A 22,550-nucleotide genomic window follows, 5' to 3' on the forward strand; every position below is an offset into this window, starting at 1 on the left:
ATTCATGTCACTGGATCAGATAAAAGCTTGATTGTGGTTTCAAATCAATTTTCCAAACAGACCTGGACAAGAAGGCGTCATGAAACATTTGGATGCATAAACTCATGTCAATAAATGTTTTCAAATATAATTCATGGTTTCTGAGTTTTTCTGTATCATTGACCTGATGGAGGATGATTCTCATCTATAACACACTTCCACAATGTGAATAATAATACTGTAGAGAAAACGTATTGGTTTGCATTACACATCGTCAAATATTATAATATATGAACAAACCGTATCACAAACAATAAGGTTATGAAGATGTCGTGTGTAGGAACATTTACAAAGCAAATAGTTTTTAAATCTAAGATTAATACATTTAGTTGTCGTTCACAGAATTAATGCTGACTTTTGTATAAAGATAACGTACGTCCACTGCGACAGTTTGCAAAGTCAGCCCAGCAGTGAAATTGTTATAAAACTAAAGTTGTACATGTACTTTTGTGTTTTTTCTCTGACATATGTTTCAGATCGTATTTCAGATTCTATTTCAGACAGCATCTAGATATTATTGCAATTTTAAAAAGCGTAAATGACCGACACAGGAGACGTTCAATCTAGAACGAGCCTGTGAGAGGAGGCATAAAGAGCTTCTCCCATCAGCATTCACGAACAGAGGGACCAGAGCACTGCACGCTGCTGACTCATGGCTTCCATACAATTCTTCCCTCAATTGTTCTGATGAAGCGTTCGGTATAAAAAAGGTTTAAATCCAGGTTAGAAATGCTATAGCGTCACTCAAAGCATCAGCCACCATGCACGGCAAGGTGAGTCTCTCATACCTAACGGTACCGGCTGTTTTTTATGATCTTTAAACACATTCAGGTCGTGTTTTTTTTAAACTGGTCTTTCTGTAAGTTTAGTTCAGCGCCTGCAGATGGATTTACAACGCATTAAAATACACGAGATAAAGAATTGAAAGAGATGTTCGGTCAAGAGAATACACAGAAACTGCTCGCTGCAGTGTTTAGCATTTACATCGCGGTTTGGATTAATTAGCTAAATACACAAACCTGTCCTGTTTTTCAGATCATCTTCTACGAGGACAAGAACTTCCAGGGTCGCTCCTATGAGACCAGCAGCGACTGTGCCGACATGTCGTCCCACCTGAGCAGGTGTCACTCCTGCAGGGTGGAGAGCGGCTGCTTCATGGTCTACGACCGCCCCAACTACATGGGTCAGCAGTACTTCCTGAGGAAAGGGGAGTACTCCGACTACCAGCGCATGATGGGTTTCGGCGATTGCGTGCGGTCCTGTCGTATGATCCCGATGGTGCGACGCCAAACAGAAAAATCAAGAAACACAGAGAGCTACACAGGTTCCGATCAAAACGACTAACCGCTTGTTTTGTTGTATTGTTTTTGCAACAGCACAAAGGCTCCTACAGAATCAGGCTCTACGAGATGGAGAACTTCGGTGGCCAGAAGAACGAGATGCAGGACGACTGCGACAACATCCAGGACCGTTACCGCATGTCCGACTGCCAGTCCTGCAACGTGATGGACGGCCACTGGCTGATGTACGAGCAGCCGCGCTACAGAGGCAAGATGATGTACCTGAGGCCCGGAGAGTACAGGAACTTCAGGGACATGGGATACGATGGAACGAGATTCAGCTCCATCAGACGCATCAATGATTCCTGTTAACTTCAGAGATTCATCTTCTGTTTAAATAAATAAAGTGGATTTTTTTTCCAAATTCAACATCCATTCACAATATTGAATGTTGGTCTTCTATTAATTTGATTTGATTGTTTGTATATTGTGTAATTTGATTGCAACATTTGAATACACATTAGAAAAACACTTGCTGGCTGATGACTGGTTTTATCCTCGACAGCAGCGTCCAAGTCAACCTCATTAATGTCATACTGTCAATTTCCACATCACACAAACGTCATTCACAAAGAACACAGGCATTTAAAGCGACATAAGACCGAACATGTCTTTGTTCGTCTTTTTAAGAATTAAGATGAAAGTAAAATTATCAAAAAAGTGTTTTATAATTTAAGTTGTAGATAAAATCACCTGGTAAAGGTTATTGCTGATGTTTCAGAAAAACATTTGAATCGTAACTTTGAGTATAAAAACAGAAGGTTGAGCTCCACATTGATTTTTCACATAAAATATAACATAATGTACCAGGATGAAAAAATAATAATAAGTTAAAGAGTAAAGCTGAACTGTCGATCAGTTAAAAAGACTTAGAAGTCGTTAAAAAAACAGAGTTTATCTCCAATATTCAGCAGGAAACTGTTAAAATATGAAGAATTACACTTTGTTTTTCTCTCTACATATAAACCACAGAGCCCAGCAGAATCTATCCCCACATGTGGCTGCAGGGGGCGCTGCTGCTCAGCTAAAGTTAGTGTTAGCGTGTTTCTTTAATATCTGAATATCTCGTTATAAACCTCGTATTTTACATGATGCAACACAAACCCACACAACCCTGACGCCGTCAAAAAGGTTTGTTCGATTTGTTAGAAACCAAAAGAACAAATCCCGTCGAAATGTTTTTCTGCAGAAAAGCTCGGATGGGGCTCGTTTCTTATCGGTCGAACAGCTGAGGAAGCTACGTTGGATTAGCTCCGAGGTGAATCTAATGTTAGCAACACATGAAGAGCTGTTTGATTATGTTGTTGCATTTCTGATTTAACTATTTGTAAAATCAACTCGTACGATCCGCGTTAATTCTCGTACAGAAGCAAAACCACCAGAGGTCTGAGTGTTCGCTGAGCAGAGTCAAGGGGTTAAATTACATTCGTGACATTTTAAGTTCAATAAATGAAAAAGGTTTGTTAATATAAACATGTGAACAATTATTGTTGTTAAATAAAAGTTAAAGTAGTTCAGAAGTCAAGGCTCAGTTTCACTTTAACCAGGAAACTTAAACCTCCTCACAGCATCAAACCCCATTGTAGACTGTTGTGATGGTGTGTCACATGACGTGTGTCACATGAGGTGCGTCACATGACGTGTGTCACATGAGGTGCGTCACATGACATGTGTCACATGAGGTGCGTCACATGACATATGTCACATGAGGTGTGTCACATGACATATGTCACATGAAGTGTGTCACATGATTGGAGTAGCGCACATTGCGTTGCTTCATTTGTGAGTAAATATTAACAATTCAAATGTTTTCAGCTAAATTCCAAACATCAGATAATTATTGTGCCACGGACTTGAAAGAAACAATGAAATAAAATAAAAACATTAAACCATAAAGAGCTTGTTTGAGTTTAAATTGTTTGTGTCACATATCATCATGTGTATAAATGTTCTGAGTTTATTATTATTCAACTGTGCTTTTTAAATGCAGCTTCCAGAACTTTAATCAGATGTTTATATTAATAAATTTCATCATTTGAAGATTGAGTTGAGAATAAAACAAAATCAAAAGACAGCGACGTATTATCTGGTCTGTAGTTGTGATTATTAAAAATCTATTAGAAAGTTTTTAGTCAGTTCAGTTCATCGTGGGAAATGATTTGTTTACTGTTTACTGTGTCGTTCCCAGCGTTCATTTTCATCAGTCTAATCGCTCACGTGCGTGAACTTATCTTATTTAGATTAAAGTAATGTTAACGGTTCATTGTTTTACTGATTAGAAACATTCGATTCGGGGAAACGTGTTTAACGCAGCCGTCACATAAAGGTATGTTTGTGGAAAACACGCTCTGCATTGTTCAGCAGCGACAGACAATGCAAAGCTGGGCCTCCTCTCACAACCTGCAACCACCGCAAATCACCGTGTGTTGAAGGTCACTTTGAATTGAGGCGTGCACGAGGGCCTCTGCTTTATGTTGCTCTGTCAGGAGTTTGAACAATGGAGTCGTGTATTCTTTGGGCTGTGAGGTCCGATATAAAAGCAGCAGGGGGACGTGGAGAAGACTGTGCAGTCCTTTGAGCCAAAACAGTAAAAGTGCAGCCATGACCATGGGAAAGGTGTGAACAGCTCCTCACTTCTGAAATATGATCTTTATCGTAAAAAGCTTAAAAAACAAAATTTTGATATTTATACTTTTGGGTCTAACGGTGTGTGGTTTTATTCATCCCCCTCTAGATCATCTTCTACGAGGACAGGAACTTCCAGGGTCGCTCCTATGAGACCAGCAGCGACTGCGCTGACATGTCCTCCTACCTGAGCAGGTGTCACTCCTGCAGGGTGGAGAGCGGCTGCTTCATGGTCTACGACCGCACTAACTACATGGGAAACCAGTACTTTGTGAGGAGGGGCGAGTACTCCGACTACCAGCGCATGGGCATGAGCGACTGCATCAGGTCCTGCCGCATGATCCCCATGGTACTGACGCAGTTTCAAATGACCAGAGGAAGCTGATGTAATATCTGAAGAGGGATTTCTGTTGTTTCTAATATGCACTCGTTTCCGTTTGCAGCACCGCGGCCAGTTCAGGATGAAGATCTACGAGAGGGAGAACTTCGGCGGTCAGAGCAACGAGCTGATGGACGACTGCGAGAACATGCAGGAGCGTTACCGCATGTCCGACTGCATGTCCAGCCACGTGATGGACGGCCACTGGCTGATGTACGAGCAGCCCCACTACAGAGGCAAGATGATGTACCTGAGGCCCGGAGAGTACAGGAGCTTCAGGGACATGGGCATGAGCGGCACCAGGTTCATGAGCATGAGGCGCATCATGGATTCCTGTTATTGAAGCACCGGAGTATAAAGCAAAGTTTTAAATAAAAGAATTCTCTTTTAAAAGAATCTCTCACTTATTCCTGACAACAACAGTTTACAATCACTGAATCAGCCAATTATGGAAAATAAGTGGAAAATAAAAATAATAATAAAAGTAATAAATATATATATACAAACTAAATTTGACAGATTACAGATTTATACATATTCATGTTGTGTATTCTAAACTGCATATAGATGTGTTGGATACGAGAGATTTCGTTTGATTCAGTCCTGAACTATTTGGTTCTACTTTGTTTGGAAAAGTTCACCAGCAAAAAGTATTTATCACATATTATTATAAATTAATCTTTGTTGCTCATTCAACTAATGTTCAACAATAAATATTTACCAGCAATTACTCAATTAGATTTTAGTTGTATTGTTGAAACACGACTAATCAATCAAACAGAATCAGTCCGGAGGTTAAAGCTCGTCTCCCTGTTTATAAATGAAAAACATATAAAGTTTGATTTCAAAAAGACAAAAAATAAAAACTAGTGATTAACATTAGAATGAACCTGAAAGAGCCGCTGACACTTTGTGAGTCACAATGAGAAAGATGCAGCATTTTACCTTTTGTCCTTTTGTCTATGGAACAATTCGCTTTCAGTGGGAGTCACAGGAATCTCCTCAACCTTTTGATTTTGCGTAAAAAACTCTTTGCTGTTGTGGTTTTGTAACAGAACCAAATATATCAAACATTCTGGAGTCAGAATTATTCAGAATATTCAGAATTTACTCATCATGAAAACAACATATTCCAGTGAGGTCATCTGAATTCAGCTTTTATTCTGAGATGCACATACTCATAAACTTCTATACAGAAAGAGAAACAAACCAATTTATCAGGAAAACCTTTCAACACGTTGGTTAGAGGAATGAAAGACGGAGGCTTCGTCAGATTACGCAGCCGCCATGATGAAAAGTTATGATTTAACGCAGACATCATGTATTCACAACTGCATTTATACTGAAAAAAATACTACAAATAGAATACTTTGACGCAACTATACTACAAGAGACACGTGACGTAACAACTCCAGAGACAGTCACAACATTTAAACCCACTTTTCTTCAACTTTGACAACTGGACCAAGAAGAACTTATACGATGATCAGATGAATTTAAAAACCATCAACGGTTCCTTTTATATGTAAATTCAATATCTTATATTGTGAATTAGATTACATATTATATACACACACTATATATTGTACGTATTGATATTGATTTTTTATTTTCTCCTCAGAGTTGATAGTGAACTCCGCCAAGGAGGTTATGTTTAAATCAGCCTTTTTTTGTTTGTTTGTTTGTTTGTTTGTTTGTTTGTTTGTCCTGGACAAATTACTACTAAACAGTTGAGAATGATGCATTGTGGGCCAGGAATGAACTCATTACGTTGTGCATCGAGATCAGGGGCTGGATCAAGGATTTTCTTTTTTCACACTTTTATTAAAATTGCTGAATCAGCGGTTTTTTGTTGTTGTTGTGTGTTTTCACGAATTATCTGGAGAATTATTCATAAATCTTGATATGAAAATATTCAGAGAACTAATATCTATGAGTTTGTGAAATGAAATTTGGTGCAGCTTGATTGGATTTAAAGGTGCAGTGTGTAGAAGTTAGTGACACCTAGTGTTGAAGTGTCATGTTGCAGCTGAACACCCCTCACCTCACCCTCTCCTTCCAAACATGAGAAAGAACCTGTGGAAGCTTCAGTCGTCATAAAAACTCAAAAAGTTTTAGTTTGTAAAAAACTAATGTAAAAAACATGGCGGCCTCCGTAGAGAGGGTCCCCTCCATGTAAATATAAAGTATTTAAATATAAAGGGTTTTTTCTGGGGTAAAGAAAACTACAGTTTGTACAATTTAGATGAAATGAACTCGTGAAAACATCGTGAGGATTATTCTACATTAAATTTCTGTCTCTTGTTCCCTCTCACCTGAATCTTACACATCTAGCCAACATGTTGTTTTCAGAATTCAGGACAAACCACTTGGAGAAAGAAAACTTCTGACAAACATGGTTATGAATTACACATGATTTTTATTTACTGATGTCAAATACAGAAGTCTAGCACATGTCGGTGATGCGCCTCATGCTCATGAACCTGTTGCTGCTCATGCCCATGTCCCTGAAGCTCCTGTACTCTCCGGGCCTCAGGTACATCATCCTGCCTCTGTAGTGGGGCTGCTCGTACATCAGCCAGTGGCCGTCCATCACGTGGCTGGACATGCAGTCGGACATGCGGTAACGCTCCATGATGTTGTCGCAGTCGTCCTGCAGCTCGTTGCTCTGACCGCCGAAGTTCTCCCTCTCGTAGATCTTCATCCTGAACTGGCCGCGGTGCTGTTAAGACAAAACAGGGACAGCGTGAGGTCGGCTGAAACCAACAACGTTTAGATTCATCAAGAAAAAGGAAGCAATGCCGGTGAGGTCTCTTACAAATGGAATCATTCTGCAGGATCTGATGGAGTCGATCATCCCTGTGCTCATCATGCGCTGCATGTCGTGGTACTCGCCCCTCCTCAGGAAGAACTGCATGCCCATGAAGTTGGGGCGCTCGTAGACCATGAAGCAGCCGCTCTCCACCCTGCAGGACTGGCACCTGTTCAGGTAGGAGGTCATGTCGGAGCAGTCGCTCATGCACTCATAGGAGCGACCCTGGAAGTTCCTCTCCTCGTAGAAGGTGATCTGAAACAGGGGAGAGGACCGTGACGGTGACATGAGGATTTAGTTTGATTTCGCTGGATGAAATCTGAGAAAATATGTGAGAAGATCAGAAAACATCTCATTACCTTGCCCATGATGGTGGTTTAGGTTGTTCCTGGTGGATGGTTCAACTTGCTCTGCTAACTCCATGATTCCGGGGCCCTTTTATACAAGGTCCCGGGGCCCACGACGTGTTGTTATTCAAATGCGGAAAGCTGCTGAGTCAGCAGTACGACTTTTGCTGAACGGGGCCTATGAATGTGCAACAATTGTTCTACATCCATACATTTCTGGCAGCGGTCATGTGCATTGTCTGTTATAAGCAAAAGCTTTATGTGTGGTCCATTCTCGGTCAGAACGTTCTGCACATATGGTCTGATCCTCACTGACGGAGCGAGCGTGACATCGGGCCGCGTCTCTGACGAACCCATGAGAGACCCAGAACCTGCGCAGATATCCAGTTAGTATGAAGAAATGAATACACCGACTTTGTATCCTTCCGTTTTCACAAGTTTCCCTCCATTGATAAGAAAAAACCTTTTCAAGATTTAATCTGAAAAGATCAACATTTGTTTAGAGAATCTGTGTTTTCACAGAATAAACGACTGAAGAGTCGACCTGTACCGAAACTGCACATTTAGAAAAAGTTAATATTTGTGTGCGGAAACTTGACAATATATTAATTTAAATGCTGTTTGTGTCCAATGTGCTGTTTAAAGACGTTTTAAGAATAGATGATGCACGAAGACCGAGAAGAGCTGGGAGAGGATTCATAGAAATGCAGAAGTAGATTTTTTTTATTTAGTGTTTTGCTTCTGTAATACTGGAGGAAGATGTCTGTGTAAATCTGCTGTTTATCTTAATCCCAAATACATTGACATGACATGATAGTTAAAAATATATATAATATATGAGCCAGTGTTTATTTACTGATGTTTGTCAGATTTATATGTTGAATCCACTTTATTACAACTGACAGCAGATATTTAATGAAAATAGTGAATGTGAAAACAAAAATCCATCAAACATTGTTCTGATAATGTGAAATGTTTGTGATGATTCTCCTCAAATTAACAAGGATTGTGTGTAAAGTGGATGTTAACATCATACATGTGTTCAGTCGCTGCTGCTGCAGGTTTTACACTTTGTAAACAAGTTGATAAAGATTTTTACTTATTCAATATAGTTTATTGGTTCTTTCTTTCATCATCTGGATTTAAAAAACACATCAGGTAAAATAACATTTTTCAGCACAGGGGTTCAGTAACTACGACATGATGACATAGTTGTTGGTTTGATTTCTTTATTATTTTTATTACATTTATATATATATATATATACAAACCACTGCAGGCTCCTGAGGGTCCACATAAAATATTTTAATGTTCATTTGCAATTTGTGAAAACATTGATAATAAACTTCTGCTCAGCTGAAGCTGAACATGTGCTCGAAACAAACAAACATCACGGGTCACTTGTTCTTTAAGAGTCGTGTTTTTGCACCAGATGTATTAAATTCAGATGAACTGGAAGGAAACATGCGTTAGCTTCACTCTTTTAATCTCATGAAGCTCAAAGGAAACAACACACGAATGCAAACACCGAATGATGAAGGGGACGTTAAGGACATTTAAGTGTAAATGAATAAATAATATTGAAAAACTTAAAACCTGTTTTTCATCACTGTCACAATCTAAAGTGTTTATTCTGTCACATCGGATTTCACATTAGAACTGTTCCAGTTCTGTGATGGTAATAAAATAAAAATAATAAACAGTTGTGAATGGATCCAGGTCCTGCTGCTCAAGTAATTCATTCATTCAAATATTTTGTTGTTATTTGTGGAATATAATAAAAGTTGAAACTATTTTAACGTCATTGAATTCAGTAAAAGTAAATAATGTCTTAAAGTTTAATTTTGCAGTTAACTTTTTGTGCCACTACTTAAAAACATGAACATACTTTAATAGCATGTTAAAAGTATTTAATGTTTTTAACTTTGAGGAATTCAAAAAGCAATTATTTCATGTCTTTAACTAATTTATCTACAGGAAATATGGAGCTAATTATTTAGGGATTCTAATAGTTTATAGTAAGTAACTGTGTAACAAGGAAACTATAATATTACATAATGATTTTTTGATTTACACACAGTACACAGGTACAAGTACTACAGAGGAAATGACTTGATAAGTGTTTCCCAGTTGTTTGGTATTTTATTTTTTATTAAAGTGCATATTGAATCGTCTGGATCACAGTCATTACAGAGTAAATACAACATGTTGTGACCACACAGTTAAAGTGTGAGCAGCTCGTTCAAGGCTAATTTTACTCAACTCAAGGCCCCGCAACAAAATACCCATCAGGCCTTTCAGCGCCGGCGTGTGAGAAACCAATGAAAACACTTTCACAAGGAGGCTTAAAAATTCAACATCTTTAATAAACAAAGTGTTTCGTATTTACAGCAAGGTTTTCGCTTGATGGCTAAAATTCGGTGACCCTCCTGAAGGAGCCGACGATGGCGCAGGTGGCGCACCAGTCGCGGTACCTCCTGTACTCCCCAGGTCTGAGGAAGTACTGCCTGCCTCTGTAGTTGGGGTACTCGTAGAAGATCCAGTAGCCGTTCATAAGATTACAGGAGTAGACGTGGCGGTGGTGGAAACGGTCAGACACACAGGGACAGTCATCCATGAACTCCATCATGTGGCCGCTGAAGTCCGGCTTCTCGTAGATACGCAATCTGTAGGAGCCTCGGTACTGAGGCACCGTGGGAAAAATAGATTGTGCGGTCAACAATCTCACTCAGACTTCACTCAAACTTAAGGCGTATATATGAACGGACTCACCAATGGAATCATCCTGCACGAGCGGATGCAGCTGCTGAAGCCCATCCACCTCTGGTAGTCCGGATACTCGCCCCTCCTCATGAAGTACTGGTGGCCCATGAAGTTGGGTCGCTCGTAGATCATGAAGCAGCCGCTCTCCACCCTGATGGAGTTACATCGGCTGAAATACGAGTGAAGGTCCGTGCAGTCGTTGCTGCACTCATAGCTCCGACCCTGGAAGTTCTTGTCCTCGTAAAAGATGATCTGTGAGCGGAGGAAGTAACACGAGCCTGATGTTGGAGGACGTGTGTTCCACGTGAAATGAGATGACTTTTAATCTGAGCAGAGGAACAACAGTACTCACCTTGCCCATGGTCTCCGTTGGAGAGATTCCCCATGTTTTCAGGGCTTTTTATACCACCTCTCCACAAACAAAGCATTGTTATTCAAATTCTCCGGTACATGTTTACCTTTTTGTTGGTGAGAAATATGGATTTGTATTTGAAAAAAAAGGGGGATAAATAATTAAGCGGTTTAGTGTTTTGACGTGCATGGACAAGGGAAAAGACTAGTATGGTATCCACACATCCAGTGAACAATGGCTGCAGAACAATATGGAAAAGCCCTCTGGCATTAAATATGTTGCGTAACCGCACAGGAAGCCATTCACTGTCGCCACCGCTCTACCTGAGCAGCCCCACTGCTAATAAATAAGTGTGTTCTGTGCTGTTCCTCTGTGCGCTGCCCTGGACATGAAGGTTTTATGAGACACTGCACAGAGTTGTGATGAACTCTGTGTGATCTGTGTGTTTATTAGATGCTGGAACAAACTTTTATTTCATTTTCCGACCTTTGATTCTCGGTCTCAGATGCTGCAGGATGGTTTTGTTTCAGCGTCTGACGGTGGACGACAGTTCCCTTGAGCGGCCGTGTTTGACTCCTTCAAGCATCATTTCCACTTTGAAAACACTTTATGAGATCTGCATGTCATCCCAACATCAAATCCAGATATAATATTACATATACTATTATAATTACACATTATAACTTAAATCTTGTTCTATATTTATTTTATATTTTGTTTTATTCCACAAGAATCCACCAAGTTCTGTGACTCATCTCTTCATTAAATTGCTCATATATACCTACACTGAAAAATATTTTCTATTGTGTCATATTGTAAATACACATATATATCAATATAGATATATATATATATATACAATATGTATCTCAACTGGATGATTTCTGTGCTAGTTTATGTAGCGTAACAATTATGTTACTAAGTACTAGTTGTATTTTAAATTACTTTATTTATAAGTACTAAGGTTGTTAAAGTCTTAAAATGTAAATGCACATAATGTTCAAATGGTATTGATGTCTGTAGTGTTTTTTTTAATCAATATTACATTATATTTGTCATTTTGCATTTTTAATGGATGATATTTAAAAGGAGCTTATGAGCAAACACACGAAACTTTAATTTACTTTAATTTAATTAGAAAATTTTATCATTTAAAAAAAAAATCTGTCTTTAATTGTTACATGTGTGTTTTTTAATATTAGGACAACCACGATTCTCATATTTTATAGTTTTATTTTGTTTTATATGTAAGATATGATAATAATTATATTCATCTCATACTGCTTGTTATATTATTACTCACCTGCCTCAACAGATCCATCCTGATCTTTTACTTTTTACTTTGTATTCTGTGGTTTGCTGTTGGATCAGACTTCATGAATCAGAATCACTTCTTCATTTCACTTCCCTCTCTCACACTTTCCATGTAGTGTTTTGTGGTTAACACTAATTGTGTGTGTGAATTCTGCTGCCACAGAAACAGATGTCGATATGTTCTTTACTCCAAACAGCAGAGATTTTCTGTGTTGTGACTGAAGAGGAGAGATTATATTATTATATATAATAAATATAAGTATTTTAGAAGATTATAATTCTGGTCACTGTCAAATCTTGAGATGTGAAGTGCAGACGACAAACCAGAACTGGCAAAAAACCCAAAATACAACATTAACGTTTTATTAAGCAGCTGAAGTTTATTCAGGGAACACGACAGTTGAACTCGGGGCAGAGATGCATTGAAACAAAGCTGGACTTCAGTTGAAGTCAGTGATTCTCCTGAGGGAACCGACCCGTGGGCTGACGCCCCCCCAGTCGCTGTATCTCCGGTACTCTCCGGGCCGCAGGTAGTGCGCCCTGCCCTTGTAGTTGGGCTGATCGTACAGCAGCCAGTGGCCGTCCATCACGTTGCAGGAGTTGAAGTCGGACATGCTGAGGTGGTCCTGGACGTTGGGGCAGTCGTCCACCAGCTCGTGCATCTGGCCAGACATGTCGGAGCGTTCGTAGAGCCTCACCCTGTAGGAACCTCGGTGCTGGCACAGGATAGAAAACCGTTACTGCCAATGGTACAAACAACGCTTCTTATAGTTGTCCAGAAATCATCACTCATACTTAAACTCTTAATCTTTAAAGAACAAGCGCTTAACATCTTCAAAAACACGACATTGGTCGAATATTTATCGATATTCTAACATAACTTTCAAATGAAACCTGAAAACCAGCTCTGCGACCTACCTGGGGGATCATACGGCAAGACCTGACGCAGTCGTTGATGCCAATGGTGCGCTGGTTATCAGAGTACTCCCCTCTCTTCAGGTAGTACTGGTTGCCCATGTAGTTGGGGCGCTCGTAGACCATGAAGCAGCCGCTCTCCACCCTGATGGAGTTGCATCTGTTGAACAGGGAGTGAAGGTCGGCGCAGTCGCTGCTGCACTCGTGAGAGCGACCCTGGAAGTTTCTGTCCTCGTAAAATATGATCTGCGAAAGCAACGGTTGCATAAAAATAAATAAACCAAATCAATCCTGCAGTAGAATACAGCAGCGTTTAGTCTCCTTTACCTTCCCCATGGCTATGTTGGCATCAGACTGCATCACCGGTGACTGCTGTCCCTGAGCCAAGCCACTGTGCTTTATAAAAAAAGAAGAAAGAAAGGGCGGCCGGGTGATTGCACAGCATAAAGTATTGTCATTCAAATATATCCCTCACAGTGATGATGAATCCGGGGGTGGGGGGTGTGATGAGTTTTTGTTCTTTCCTCCATGTTCATCACAATTTCCTCCCGAAAATGCCACCGTACAATGGTCTGATGCATGGAGGGCGTCCTGCATCAGCAAGATCAAACTGATATTTAACAAAGGCCGACACATGATCATCTGTACGATCCATCCATCACACAGAATATGTTTTATCAAATAATCTGGACATGAAGCGACTTGAAAAAGATGTAAGTTTTTACTTCAGATGGAGAACATACATTTTCCAACACATCATACAAATAATATAATTGATTTCAATCTCGGTTTCCGACGTGTTTTTGAATCGAACGTGACGACTCCATTTTGAAAATTCTTGTTGTCAGAAGTATCGGATCAGGTTCCAGGAATGTTCTGCTGCTGTTCCTCGTGGTTTCAGGTGAGTTCTTTGCAATGAGTCTTTTTCACGAGTCCCTCCTGATGTCAAGTGTTCTTACTCTTACTCTCAGGTACGCTTAGTGATGCTTCAGAGTATTACTGCAGTACTTTGTACTTCCTAATTGTCTTACATGCCACTATCTGAACAGGAGGCCTTTCCAGACCCTCCACACAGATCTGGGATCAATAGTCCATGATGCGTCTGATGGAGCCGACCCTGGCGCTCCTGCCCCCCCACTCGCTGAACCTCTTGTACTCCCCGGGCCGAATCAGGTACATCCTGCCCCTGTAGTTTGGGTGCTCGTAGAAGAGCCAGTTGCCGTTGGTGACGTTGCAGGAGAAGATGTCGTTGGTGTGGAAGCGGTCCATGACGCTGGGGCAGTCGTCCACCAGGTCCATCATCTGGCCTCCGAACTCCAGGCGCTGATACAGGCGCAGGTTGAACGAGCCGGGCTCCTGGTTAGAGACGGGAATCAGTTACTCAACCAACCTGTCAGTCAGATTTTATCTGTGTCCTCTGTCCTTTAAGTTTCTGAAAGAAGGACAACGATGATCTCAAACATTGAACCTGCTAAGCGTCATTATGCCGGCGGCGTAATTGAGATCGTGTTAGCATGACGTGGATGTTAGCACTGATGTCATACAGCATTGTTGACGACCTTGTAGCTGTTAGCATTGAGTTATAATTAACGTCAACATTTAACGGCCTCATCCTTGGGTCATGCTCCTCCCCTCCACAAAACGTCACAGTAATCGGTTTTGTAGTTTTTGCGTAATCCTGCTAAATATCAAACAAATGCCGACGGAAACATAACCTCCTTAGCGTAACTAACATACACATGTAACTTTTTGTCATACGTGTAACTGTGTCTCACCATGAGGATGAGGCGACAGGAGCTGACGGCGTCGCTGACCCCCATCCAGTGGTGGAAGTCAGGATACTCCCCTCTCCTCAGGTAGTACTGGTTTCCGGAGTAGTTGGGTTTCTCGTAGATCATGAAGCAGCCGCTCTCCACTCTGACCGAGTTGCAGCAGCTGAGGAGGCACATCAGGTCCGAACAGTCATCGCTGCACTCGAGCTGGCGCCCGGAGAAGTTCTTGTCCTCGTAGAAGATAATCTACACGTGGAAATCACAACGTTCAGAGAGTGAGTCACGATGTAATTCGTCATTTTCTCCTCCGGGACAATTTAGTCCTCGTCCTTTAATTGAGAGAATCAAACTGTGAAAACCTGGAGGCCTGTTTGCTTCACACATCAACATGAGCTGTGGTGTTTACCTTCCCCATGACGGCCGCTGCGCCCCGTGTGATCATCGAGCTTCCGAAGACTCCCACCTGTCACATATATAGCGGACGTGAAGTGCAGACTCTGCACGTGTCATTCATATTGAAATACCCGGGAGTTGTTCCTGAAGAGGAGTAACGCTCTGATGTTTGTGCAGGTGAGAGCAGGAGTGTGCGCTCGGTCTTGTGATGTGGTCAGAGGATTTTTTTTTTATATGAAACAATGGCTGGTGTTTTAATCTAACTTTTGAAATTACAGCGTGATCTTTTATTTTCTTCGATGTCACCGGTTTGGATATTCTTCACCTATTCTTTTACCCAGTAAATTTAATTTGTTGTTTCTGTTTTAATAATGAGGATTTGAATCTATTTCGTGTTTGTGTCCGTAACATCGTCAACAGTGACTTTACCTTATACCTTTTTATTATTATCATGTTATAGAAGATATAATATTATCTAACTGAGTCTTTGTTGTACAGTGTAGTACTGCTAAGTACAAGCAGTACTCTTATTTGTTCCAACTCTCTACCACTGCCCCCTGGTGGAGATGAATGTTTTTGTCCAGCTACATAAACAGTATTTGCATAATATATTGTATGAAGTTTTCCTTTGTATATTTATATTTGCTCATTTAATGTGGAAACAAATCAAAACCCTCCACCAGGACATTGGACGACACGAATCAACCTGAAGATTCAACATTGACACAAAAAAAAGAAAAGTAATTGGGTGAAATGTGCAGAGAGACCTCGGTCCAGCTCTAAATAGATAACGCTCGAGTCTCGGTGTGGTTGAGTGTCAGTGCTTGGAGTATTTTATTCAGTCCGCTGAGGAGGGTCAGCACGTCGGGCCAAGACCCCGTCACGTCCTCCTGGGAGAACATGCCCTCCAACCGCAGGGAGCAAGAACAAAACTGAAAACACTTGAGCACTGACGCCATTTTATTCAGCGTGTGAAACAAGGCAAAGAGCAGACACTTCACAAGAACCGTTTTTCCGTCTTTAGAGATCCGTGAGACGCCGTACGGAGCTGATCCTGGAGTTGTTGCCGCTCCACTCGCTGAAGCTGCTGTACTGGCCGGGCCTCAGGTAGTAGTGGCGCCCCCTGTAGTGGGGGTGCTCGTACAGCAGCCAGTGGCCGTCCATCACGTTGCAGGAGTTGAAGTTGGACAGGCGGAAACGGTCCATGAGGTTGGGGCAGTCGTCCGTCAGCTCCATCATCTGGCCGCTCATGTCGAAGTGCTCGTAGAGCCTCATCTTGTAGCTGCCGCGGTGCTGAGGGGGGTCGGAAGGTCAAAGTGTCACATCCCGGCAAAGTGTTCATTCTCATTTACAAACCCTGAAGTCAAAGATCTTTATCTCGATAGAGATTGATTCCACACATGGAGGAGCTCGTTATCTTAACTTAGAATTAAGACTAATTAACCAAGTGCTGCTTAAAAATTAAATACTTGAAAACCCCCTCATGAAATTTAATTTGTTAATCGGCATTTTCACACTTTGTTTTTTTAACATATTAAATAAATGAGCTGTGTCATGCTAAGCTAAATTCACTGGCTGCTATAACTCCAAAGTAGAAAGTGTAAAACTCTTTAAACCAACATGAGAAAACAAGTTAGGCAAAGTTAACTTTTGATAACTTGGACGGAACTAAAACTTAAGTTTGTCGAGACTCTTCAAACCACAAACCCGACCCGAAGCGTACATGTAGAATTTCAACTTCCTGTGTGAAACATTTGACTCGTGTACGGAACCTCCAGAACGTTTCAGTCTGAAAACAGCTGCAGTTAAAAATGCACAGAAAGTTGCGTAAGAATAAACACAAAGTGTTCCATAAACATTTCGGGTGATTCGTGAAAGTAGAAGTTTATAATGTAAAAAAATAAAAAAGTCTGAATCTGAACTCACAAACCCTTAAAATGTTGTTATCATTAATAAACAGTAAATCAATCAATAGTTTAAAACACACAGTGTATTCTTCCAGATTATGTATAAACAGACGATCAATGATTTCAGAATATAAATATATCTTCATCTTATTGTTGATAAGTATTTTACCATCAATAAACCTTTTAAACATGCTCATGTCTCACTTTAATAATGTGTCATAATCTTTGTTTTTATTTCCCTTGATATTGTTGAGTACTATTACACAGATGTAGTATTGTATGAAGTACAGTGTGTATGTTAGTTTACAGAGGGCCTCACCATGGGGATCATGCGACAGGACCTGACACAGTCGTTCATGCTGGTCGTGCCCAGGTAGTCGGAGTAGTCCCCCCTCCTCATGAAGAACTGGTTCCCCGTGAAGCCTGGACGGTCGTAGATCATGAACATGCCGCTCTCCACCCGGATGGAGCGGCAGCGGTCGAACATGGAGTGCAGGTCGGAGCAGTCGCTCATGCACTCATAGTGAGGGCCTTCGAAGTTCCTGTCCTCGTAGAAGATGATCTGGTGGAGCAGAGGAAAAGAGAAAGTCTGTCTCACTCGACACGACGATCCACAAAGATGAAAACACGTGTTGGACGTTCAGAAGACACAAACCTTCCCCATGTTGGATGCTGTGGGTCAATCCTCTGTTTCGTCCCCCTGAACGCAGCCTCCATGTTTATATACCGTCCTCTGTGTGTGAGCTGTGTGTGTGCTGTCATTGTGATGAGGCCTGGTGTCAGCACAGACTCTACAGGAGTCGCTCCGCTCCCGTTTGTCACGTCCTCTGTCAAGAGCTCAGCTTCCAGCAAGAGCCACAGCAGCGACAGGAACTGGAACCATCAGCCAATCAGCTCTGTCACCGTCTCCTGTTTGTTTTCAAAAGGGACAATTCACTCCATTCGAGACCGTGACGCTGATGTGTGAAGTCATAACTCCAGGTCAACCTGAATATGTTTTGAACCTGATTTTTATTGTGTGTCGCTAAAAAACCATTGTCTCTGTTGACGTGTGGAATTTTCTACGATGTGGATTTTATTCATCAAAACAGTTTAATAAATAAGATTATCTACGTGTGTGTGGTTGAGATCGGCAGAGAGGACGAGGACTCGTTCATCACCAGATTAAATCAGAGGAGGTTGCGTTTTCATCCCTGTCACTCAGTTTGTTTGTTTGTTAACCAGATTAAACAAAAACAACTGAGCACATCTCCACAAAACCTGGTGGAAGGATGTGAATCAGAAAACAACTCATTACATGTTGGTATTTTCAGAATCCAGAAACTTTCTTTAACATTGTGAGACTGAAGAATGTTTTTTTTTTTACATTTTAGAAAATAAAATTTTAAAAAGGGACGGCACGGTGGTACAGTGGTTTTCTTTGGCTTCCTCCTTCTGTCCAAAGACAGTTTGGGGTCTGGTTAACTGGAGACGCTAGTTAAAGGCGTTACAGTGTCTTTAAGTGTTCATTCATTTGAATTTAAGGCGACCGTTGGGCCTCAGCGGCGGAATGAGCTCGACCGAGTGACACTCTGGTGAAATCACGATAATCCACAAAGAAAAAACAATAACAGTCATTATATTAAAATGTTTCCAAAACGGCTTTTTAAAGAGTTGAATCAGGCAAAATATTTATTCACAGGCAGAGAAAAAAGTTTACAATAGATTCATTTATTCAGCTTTTTAAAACAACATCTTGTTGATCGCAGCCCAATGAAACATCCCACTCCACATTATCTCATTACCAGATTCCACAAATAGACTTTAAGAGAAGTTACTGGGTGTTTTTTTTCCTCTTTCTCATGAATCTAAAATATAAATAAAATCAAAACGATATCAAATTAAAACTCTGTGATTCTGCGGAAGGAGCCGGTGGCGGCGCAGGTGGCCCCCCAGTCGCTGAACTTGCGGTACTCCCCGGGCCTCATGAAGTACTGGCGCCCACGGAAGTTGGGGTGCTCGTACAGGGTCCAGTAGCCGTCCATGACGTTGCAGGAGTAGATGTCGCGGCTGCGGAAGTGATCCTGCACCGACTCACAGTCCTCGCTGAACTCCATCATCTGACCCTGGAAGTTGGGCCGCTCGTAGATGCGCATGCGGTAGGGGCCCTCGCTGGTCTGCAGGAACATGGCGGAGGAAAAATTCAAAATTTGGGCGGCATCAGTGAAAGACAGTACAATACATTCAAGCTTCTTCTTCATCGTCTTTCACTGTCCTCACTCTTCATCAATGAACCCAAACATGTACTCACATAGGAGAAGGTGCGGCAGGAGCGGATGGTGTCGTTGTAGCCCATCCAGCGCTGGTAGTCAGGGTAGTCCCCTCGGGTCAGGACGTACTGGTAGCCGGTGTAGTTGGGCTTCTCGTACAGGACCCAGCAGCCGCTCTCCACCTTGATGGAGTTGCAGCGGCTGAAGTGGGGGTGCATGTCAGGGCAGTCGGTGTCGCACTCATAGGAGCGGCCCTGGAAGTTTCTGTCCTCGTAGAAGGTGATCTGAGAAGACCACAGAGAGGTTCGCAGTCAAAGCTCAGTTTGTCCCAGAGCACAGTGAGAAATATATGAGATCTTTGATTTACCTGCTCCGACAAGATTTTAATTTGACTCCACAGTTTAGTTGCTGCAGCATCAACAGTGTCGTTGTGGAGTTAAATTAAATATTTAGCATTTGATTTGTAGCTTAACATAAAGTCAGTGAACGAGTCAGACAGTTGAAACTGTGGTTGAGCCACTAGCGGATCCTTCCTCTTACATTCTAACACGTTTATTTTAAGTTATTCCAGTTACCAGTGGGCCGCTTAAAGCCCAGAACCTCAACATGAAGCAAGAAGTTTCATTCCAATTACAGAAACTTTGCAAAACATCCTAACGTTTCAGTTAAACTCCAGTAAAAGCTGCGCTGGCTAAACATCACTATTCTCCCCCATGACGACTGATAGAGAAAACTCTTACCTTACTACTCATCCTGCAAAGAGTACTGGAGCCGGTCGCCGACGGAAAATTGGTGGTCTCACAAAGCAGGACCGGAGCCCCGCTTTATAAACCTCAATCAAAGGGTGAGCAGATCCCACTTTAGCTGGTTTTTCAATGAGCGGGGATTTAAAGCGCTGGCATCGCTGCCAAAAGTCTTGATCCTGGGCATAGAGCAAAAATCCCTGAGTCATCAGCGCAAAAGTCCAACCAGGCAAATTACTGACCCGCCGTGCCCTCTTTATTGATATGGACGTCACATGCACACGTCTTTATCCACTAATCCATCGTCAGGTGGATTAAAGTTTGCAGCAGAATGTCAGCGGTCATCAGAAAGAACAACACAGCCTGAAGCTGTGAGTCACTGGACAACATGCAGCACCCAGCACAAGATATTGATCAGGGACCATTTACACGATGATCATTTTATCAGAACATGTCATTATCACAGCAAATACACAACTGATCAGCAATCATCCGTCAGTTTCAATCACAGTTCGTCAGCTCAGTGTAAATCGGACATTAAGAGTAAAGACAGCAGAGAAAAGTGTTGATGAGATGAATGAGATGTGATGACCAGGCTGCAGGGGGCGCTGCTGAGGGCGACATTAGTCCTGGAGAGACTCCTGTGACCCCTCATAGTGATGAGCCCCCTCCTCATGTCCATCACTACTATCCTGAGAGGAGGAGAGGAAGAGGAGGAGAGGAGAGGAAGTGTTAGAGTCCCACCCTCTGGTGCTCTCCCATCACTTGTGGATTTGATCCATCCATCCACTGTCTGTGGTTTATCTTGGCTCTGACACTGGACGGATGGAATAAAGTCAGACGATAAAAGTACAAAGATACTCACGCTGAGGAAGGACTGAGAAGAGGAGGAGGAGGAGGAGGACGGAGCTGAAACTGGCCGAGGCGCGGCGTTCGCCTTCGCCCTCTCAGACAGCCATCTTTTCAACTTCTGATCTGCAACAGGTTTTATTTAAGGTTTTATTATATATATATATATATATACACACACAATATAAATAAATAAATATACTTTTTTTTTTTAAACATAAACTTTGAGTATAAAACTGTGATGAAGAGTCGTGAGACGACCCTGTTCGGCCGTTGTGTGGGAACAAGTGGACAAAGAGAAGAACAGAGTTTAATCTAAACTCACTGTGCTTCTTGGAGTGGCTCACTGCCTTGTAAGAACCCAGCATGGCGAACGGATGGTACGAGAGAGTGAAGGGACAGACGATTGAACCCTGAGTTCAAAAACAAAACATAGAATTTACTGTTCAACATTAACAACATGTCTCTAATGAAGAAAAACCATGCAACACTTCCTCAAACGTTTAATGATGATCAGTCAAACAGTTTGTGTTTGTTCTAATGTGTGAAACATCGTCCAGGACTCTGCTCGTACCTTGGATTGCTGGTTAGGATACAACGCTGCTGGTTTACACTTGTACAGATCCAAGATTTCCTCCACAGGCAGACTACTCTGAAACACAGAGTGTTTAAAGATTTCTTATGATTCAACCTTTAGTGGGACGTCAGGTTGGACTATAAACTGCGTTCAAGTATAAAAACACTCACCATAATAATCCCAGCAAACGATGACAGGATCATCGCCTCGCGCTCCAAGCGATTAGGATACTTGGAACTTCCTGAGCTGAATGTTGCTCCACTGACAGAGAGAGGAGAGTGAGATAACATTTCATTCAGTGTTCTAGGTTTTGATCACTTCATCCACTCACACACGTGTTCATATTTCTGCCGTCACAAAACAACTGAGCATGACATCTTTGTTCGTTTCAGGACTCTTCTGTGTTTTAACATAAAAATGTTCTAATAGTCTCGTGCAGCTTCATTCACATTTCTCTCAGTCACCTGATGAACTGTTGAATCACTGCAGCAGGTGTTCAAAAATAAAAACAACTTCAACCTACAGCAGCTGAAGTTATAGTTTTTAGTTTCACTTAGTTCATAAAAACATGTTTACATGATGTCACTGTGGAGCACGTCCCTTCCTTCTTCCTTGTCCAACCACCAGAGGGCGACACTGATTGCAAGATCATAGTGAGCCTGGAACAAATAAAATACAGAAGCTGAATTTGTGTAAAACGTGAAAAGAAATTGTTTAATTTAGATAATTAAGTAAAAATAAACTGTGTAAAGTTTGTGACCAGGTCATCCAGCATCGTGGACGTCCCCTTCCCCTTCGGATCAAATGAATTCTCTCTGAGTTTGTGTCCGATGTAATCACCACTGTTCAAATCAGAGAAAATGAAAACCTGTTATTATAAAATACACTTCATGTTGTTTTTAATCAACCTCTGTCGACTCACATGAGAGCCTCAACGTCCCTCTTCAGCTGCCGAGCCCCCATTTTACCAGACACCTGCAGAGACGACAGGAGAAGATTTCACCTACACACAGGAAAACAACTAGACTCCAGCCGGTAATTATATCTCATTTAAAAAATGGAAAACATAAAAATAAAGATTCCCAACATGTCATCGTCAAACCCTTTGTTTAAGAAACACCAAAATAACTATTAATTATAAGAAAACAGAAACACAACCAAACATATAGAATTT

The 22,550-nt window shown here is 41.5% G+C and overlaps 8 protein-coding genes across 10 annotated transcripts; 2 read left to right on the forward strand and 6 right to left on the reverse strand.

The window, feature by feature from the left end:
• The first annotated feature begins 655 nt into the window (after window positions 1-655).
• LOC109641390 (gamma-crystallin M3-like) lies at window positions 656-1,763 on the forward strand. Its single transcript, XM_020105841.2, has 3 exons — window positions 656-812; window positions 1,075-1,317; window positions 1,416-1,763. The coding sequence occupies exons 1-3, from the start codon at window positions 801-803 to the stop codon at window positions 1,689-1,691; spliced, it is 531 nt and encodes a 176-aa protein (XP_019961400.1). The 5' UTR covers window positions 656-800; the 3' UTR covers window positions 1,692-1,763.
• A 2,083-nt stretch (window positions 1,764-3,846) lies between these two features.
• On the forward strand, window positions 3,847-4,779 carry LOC109641389 (gamma-crystallin M3-like). Its single transcript, XM_020105840.2, has 3 exons — window positions 3,847-3,995; window positions 4,114-4,353; window positions 4,448-4,779. The coding sequence occupies exons 1-3, from the start codon at window positions 3,981-3,983 to the stop codon at window positions 4,724-4,726; spliced, it is 534 nt and encodes a 177-aa protein (XP_019961399.1). The 5' UTR covers window positions 3,847-3,980; the 3' UTR covers window positions 4,727-4,779.
• Window positions 4,780-6,782: 2,003 nt separating this feature from the next.
• LOC109641384 (gamma-crystallin M1-like) lies at window positions 6,783-7,693 on the reverse strand. 2 transcript variants are annotated; one of them, XM_020105835.2, is made up of 3 exons: window positions 7,555-7,693; window positions 7,202-7,450; window positions 6,783-7,105 (listed from the first exon to the last, which is right to left on the reverse strand). In XM_020105835.2, the coding sequence occupies exons 1-3, from the start codon at window positions 7,561-7,563 to the stop codon at window positions 6,830-6,832; spliced, it is 534 nt and encodes a 177-aa protein (XP_019961394.1). In that variant the 5' UTR covers window positions 7,564-7,693; the 3' UTR covers window positions 6,783-6,829. The 2 variants fall into 2 exon arrangements, with proteins under 2 accessions (XP_019961394.1, XP_019961393.1); XM_020105834.1 differs by lacking the exon at window positions 7,555-7,693 and having other exon boundaries at window positions 7,202-7,483.
• Window positions 7,694-9,887: 2,194 nt separating this feature from the next.
• Window positions 9,888-10,760, reverse strand: LOC109641379 (gamma-crystallin M2). Its single transcript, XM_020105827.2, has 3 exons — window positions 10,658-10,760; window positions 10,315-10,557; window positions 9,888-10,225 (listed from the first exon to the last, which is right to left on the reverse strand). Exons 1-3 carry the CDS (start codon window positions 10,664-10,666, stop codon window positions 9,953-9,955), a joined length of 525 nt encoding a protein of 174 aa, XP_019961386.1. The 5' UTR covers window positions 10,667-10,760; the 3' UTR covers window positions 9,888-9,952.
• A 1,558-nt stretch (window positions 10,761-12,318) lies between these two features.
• LOC109641381 (gamma-crystallin S-1-like) lies at window positions 12,319-15,224 on the reverse strand. 2 transcript variants are annotated; one of them, XM_020105828.2, is made up of 5 exons: window positions 15,065-15,204; window positions 14,662-14,904; window positions 13,214-13,282; window positions 12,890-13,132; window positions 12,319-12,687 (listed from the first exon to the last, which is right to left on the reverse strand). In XM_020105828.2, the coding sequence occupies exons 1-5, from the start codon at window positions 15,098-15,100 to the stop codon at window positions 12,412-12,414; spliced, it is 867 nt and encodes a 288-aa protein (XP_019961387.2). In that variant the 5' UTR covers window positions 15,101-15,204; the 3' UTR covers window positions 12,319-12,411. The 2 variants fall into 2 exon arrangements, with proteins under 2 accessions (XP_019961387.2, XP_019961390.2); XM_020105831.2 differs by lacking the exons at window positions 12,319-12,687; window positions 12,890-13,132; window positions 13,214-13,282 and adding an exon at window positions 13,589-14,242 and having other exon boundaries at window positions 15,065-15,224.
• Window positions 15,225-15,993: 769 nt separating this feature from the next.
• LOC109641376 (gamma-crystallin M3-like) lies at window positions 15,994-17,784 on the reverse strand. Its single transcript, XM_069532567.1, has 3 exons — window positions 17,614-17,784; window positions 17,278-17,520; window positions 15,994-16,344 (listed from the first exon to the last, which is right to left on the reverse strand). The coding sequence occupies exons 1-3, from the start codon at window positions 17,620-17,622 to the stop codon at window positions 16,072-16,074; spliced, it is 525 nt and encodes a 174-aa protein (XP_069388668.1). The 5' UTR covers window positions 17,623-17,784; the 3' UTR covers window positions 15,994-16,071.
• Window positions 17,785-18,650: 866 nt separating this feature from the next.
• Window positions 18,651-20,353, reverse strand: LOC109647315 (gamma-crystallin M2-like). The gene is made up of 3 exons (XM_020113104.2): window positions 19,948-20,353; window positions 19,249-19,491; window positions 18,651-19,114 (listed from the first exon to the last, which is right to left on the reverse strand). Exons 1-3 carry the CDS (start codon window positions 19,957-19,959, stop codon window positions 18,839-18,841), a joined length of 531 nt encoding a protein of 176 aa, XP_019968663.1. The 5' UTR covers window positions 19,960-20,353; the 3' UTR covers window positions 18,651-18,838.
• A 21-nt stretch (window positions 20,354-20,374) lies between these two features.
• On the reverse strand, window positions 20,375-22,457 carry LOC109646452 (uncharacterized protein C2orf80). The gene is made up of 8 exons (XM_069532565.1): window positions 22,299-22,457; window positions 22,137-22,218; window positions 21,953-22,035; window positions 21,547-21,637; window positions 21,374-21,451; window positions 21,125-21,212; window positions 20,816-20,925; window positions 20,375-20,642 (listed from the first exon to the last, which is right to left on the reverse strand). Exons 1-8 carry the CDS (start codon window positions 22,337-22,339, stop codon window positions 20,574-20,576), a joined length of 642 nt encoding a protein of 213 aa, XP_069388666.1. The 5' UTR covers window positions 22,340-22,457; the 3' UTR covers window positions 20,375-20,573.
• Window positions 22,458-22,550: the final 93 nt, after the last annotated feature.

This window comes from Paralichthys olivaceus, chromosome 10, assembly GCF_024713975.1.
Source record: "Paralichthys olivaceus isolate ysfri-2021 chromosome 10, ASM2471397v2, whole genome shotgun sequence".
NCBI classification, from domain to species: Eukaryota; Metazoa; Chordata; class Actinopteri; order Pleuronectiformes; family Paralichthyidae; genus Paralichthys; species Paralichthys olivaceus.

Excerpts from the sequence above, each read along its gene's own strand:
- LOC109646452 (XM_069532565.1), bottom strand. The coding sequence starts at position 22,339 with ATGGGGGCTCGGCAGCTGAAGAGGGACGTTGAGGCTCTCAT. Across the intron at positions 22,219-22,298 it reads AGGGACGTTGAGGCTCTCAT|TGGTGATTACATCGGACACA; the intron begins GTGAGTCGACAG and ends TGATTTGAACAG. Across the intron at positions 21,452-21,546 it reads CGTTTGCTGGGATTATTATG|AGTAGTCTGCCTGTGGAGGA; the intron begins GTGAGTGTTTTT and ends TCTGTGTTTCAG.
- LOC109641390 (XM_020105841.2), top strand. Across the intron at positions 1,318-1,415 it reads CCTGTCGTATGATCCCGATG|CACAAAGGCTCCTACAGAAT; the intron begins GTGCGACGCCAA and ends TTTTTGCAACAG.
- LOC109647315 (XM_020113104.2), bottom strand. Across the intron at positions 19,115-19,248 it reads CCTGCCGCACCTTCTCCTAT|ACCAGCGAGGGCCCCTACCG; the intron begins GTGAGTACATGT and ends ATGTTCCTGCAG.
- LOC109641389 (XM_020105840.2), top strand. Across the intron at positions 4,354-4,447 it reads CCTGCCGCATGATCCCCATG|CACCGCGGCCAGTTCAGGAT; the intron begins GTACTGACGCAG and ends TTCCGTTTGCAG.
- LOC109641381 (XM_020105828.2), bottom strand. The coding sequence starts at position 15,100 with ATGATCACACGGGGCGCAGCGGCCGTCATGGGGAAG. Across the intron at positions 14,905-15,064 it reads CAGCGGCCGTCATGGGGAAG|ATTATCTTCTACGAGGACAA; the intron begins GTAAACACCACA and ends TTCCACGTGTAG. Across the intron at positions 13,283-14,661 it reads CCTGTCGCCTCATCCTCATG|CACAGTGGCTTGGCTCAGGG; the intron begins GTGAGACACAGT and ends TTTTTTATAAAG.
- LOC109641376 (XM_069532567.1), bottom strand. Across the intron at positions 16,345-17,277 it reads CCTGTCGCATGATCCCCATG|CACCGCGGCAGCTACAAGAT; the intron begins GTGAGGCCCTCT and ends GACCCCCCTCAG.
- LOC109641379 (XM_020105827.2), bottom strand. Across the intron at positions 10,226-10,314 it reads CGTGCAGGATGATTCCATTG|TACCGAGGCTCCTACAGATT; the intron begins GTGAGTCCGTTC and ends ACGGTGCCTCAG.
- LOC109641384 (XM_020105834.1), bottom strand. The coding sequence starts at position 7,483 with ATGTCACCGTCACGGTCCTCTCCCCTGTTTCAGATCACCTTCTACGAG. Across the intron at positions 7,106-7,201 it reads CCTGCAGAATGATTCCATTT|CACCGCGGCCAGTTCAGGAT; the intron begins GTAAGAGACCTC and ends TTGTCTTAACAG.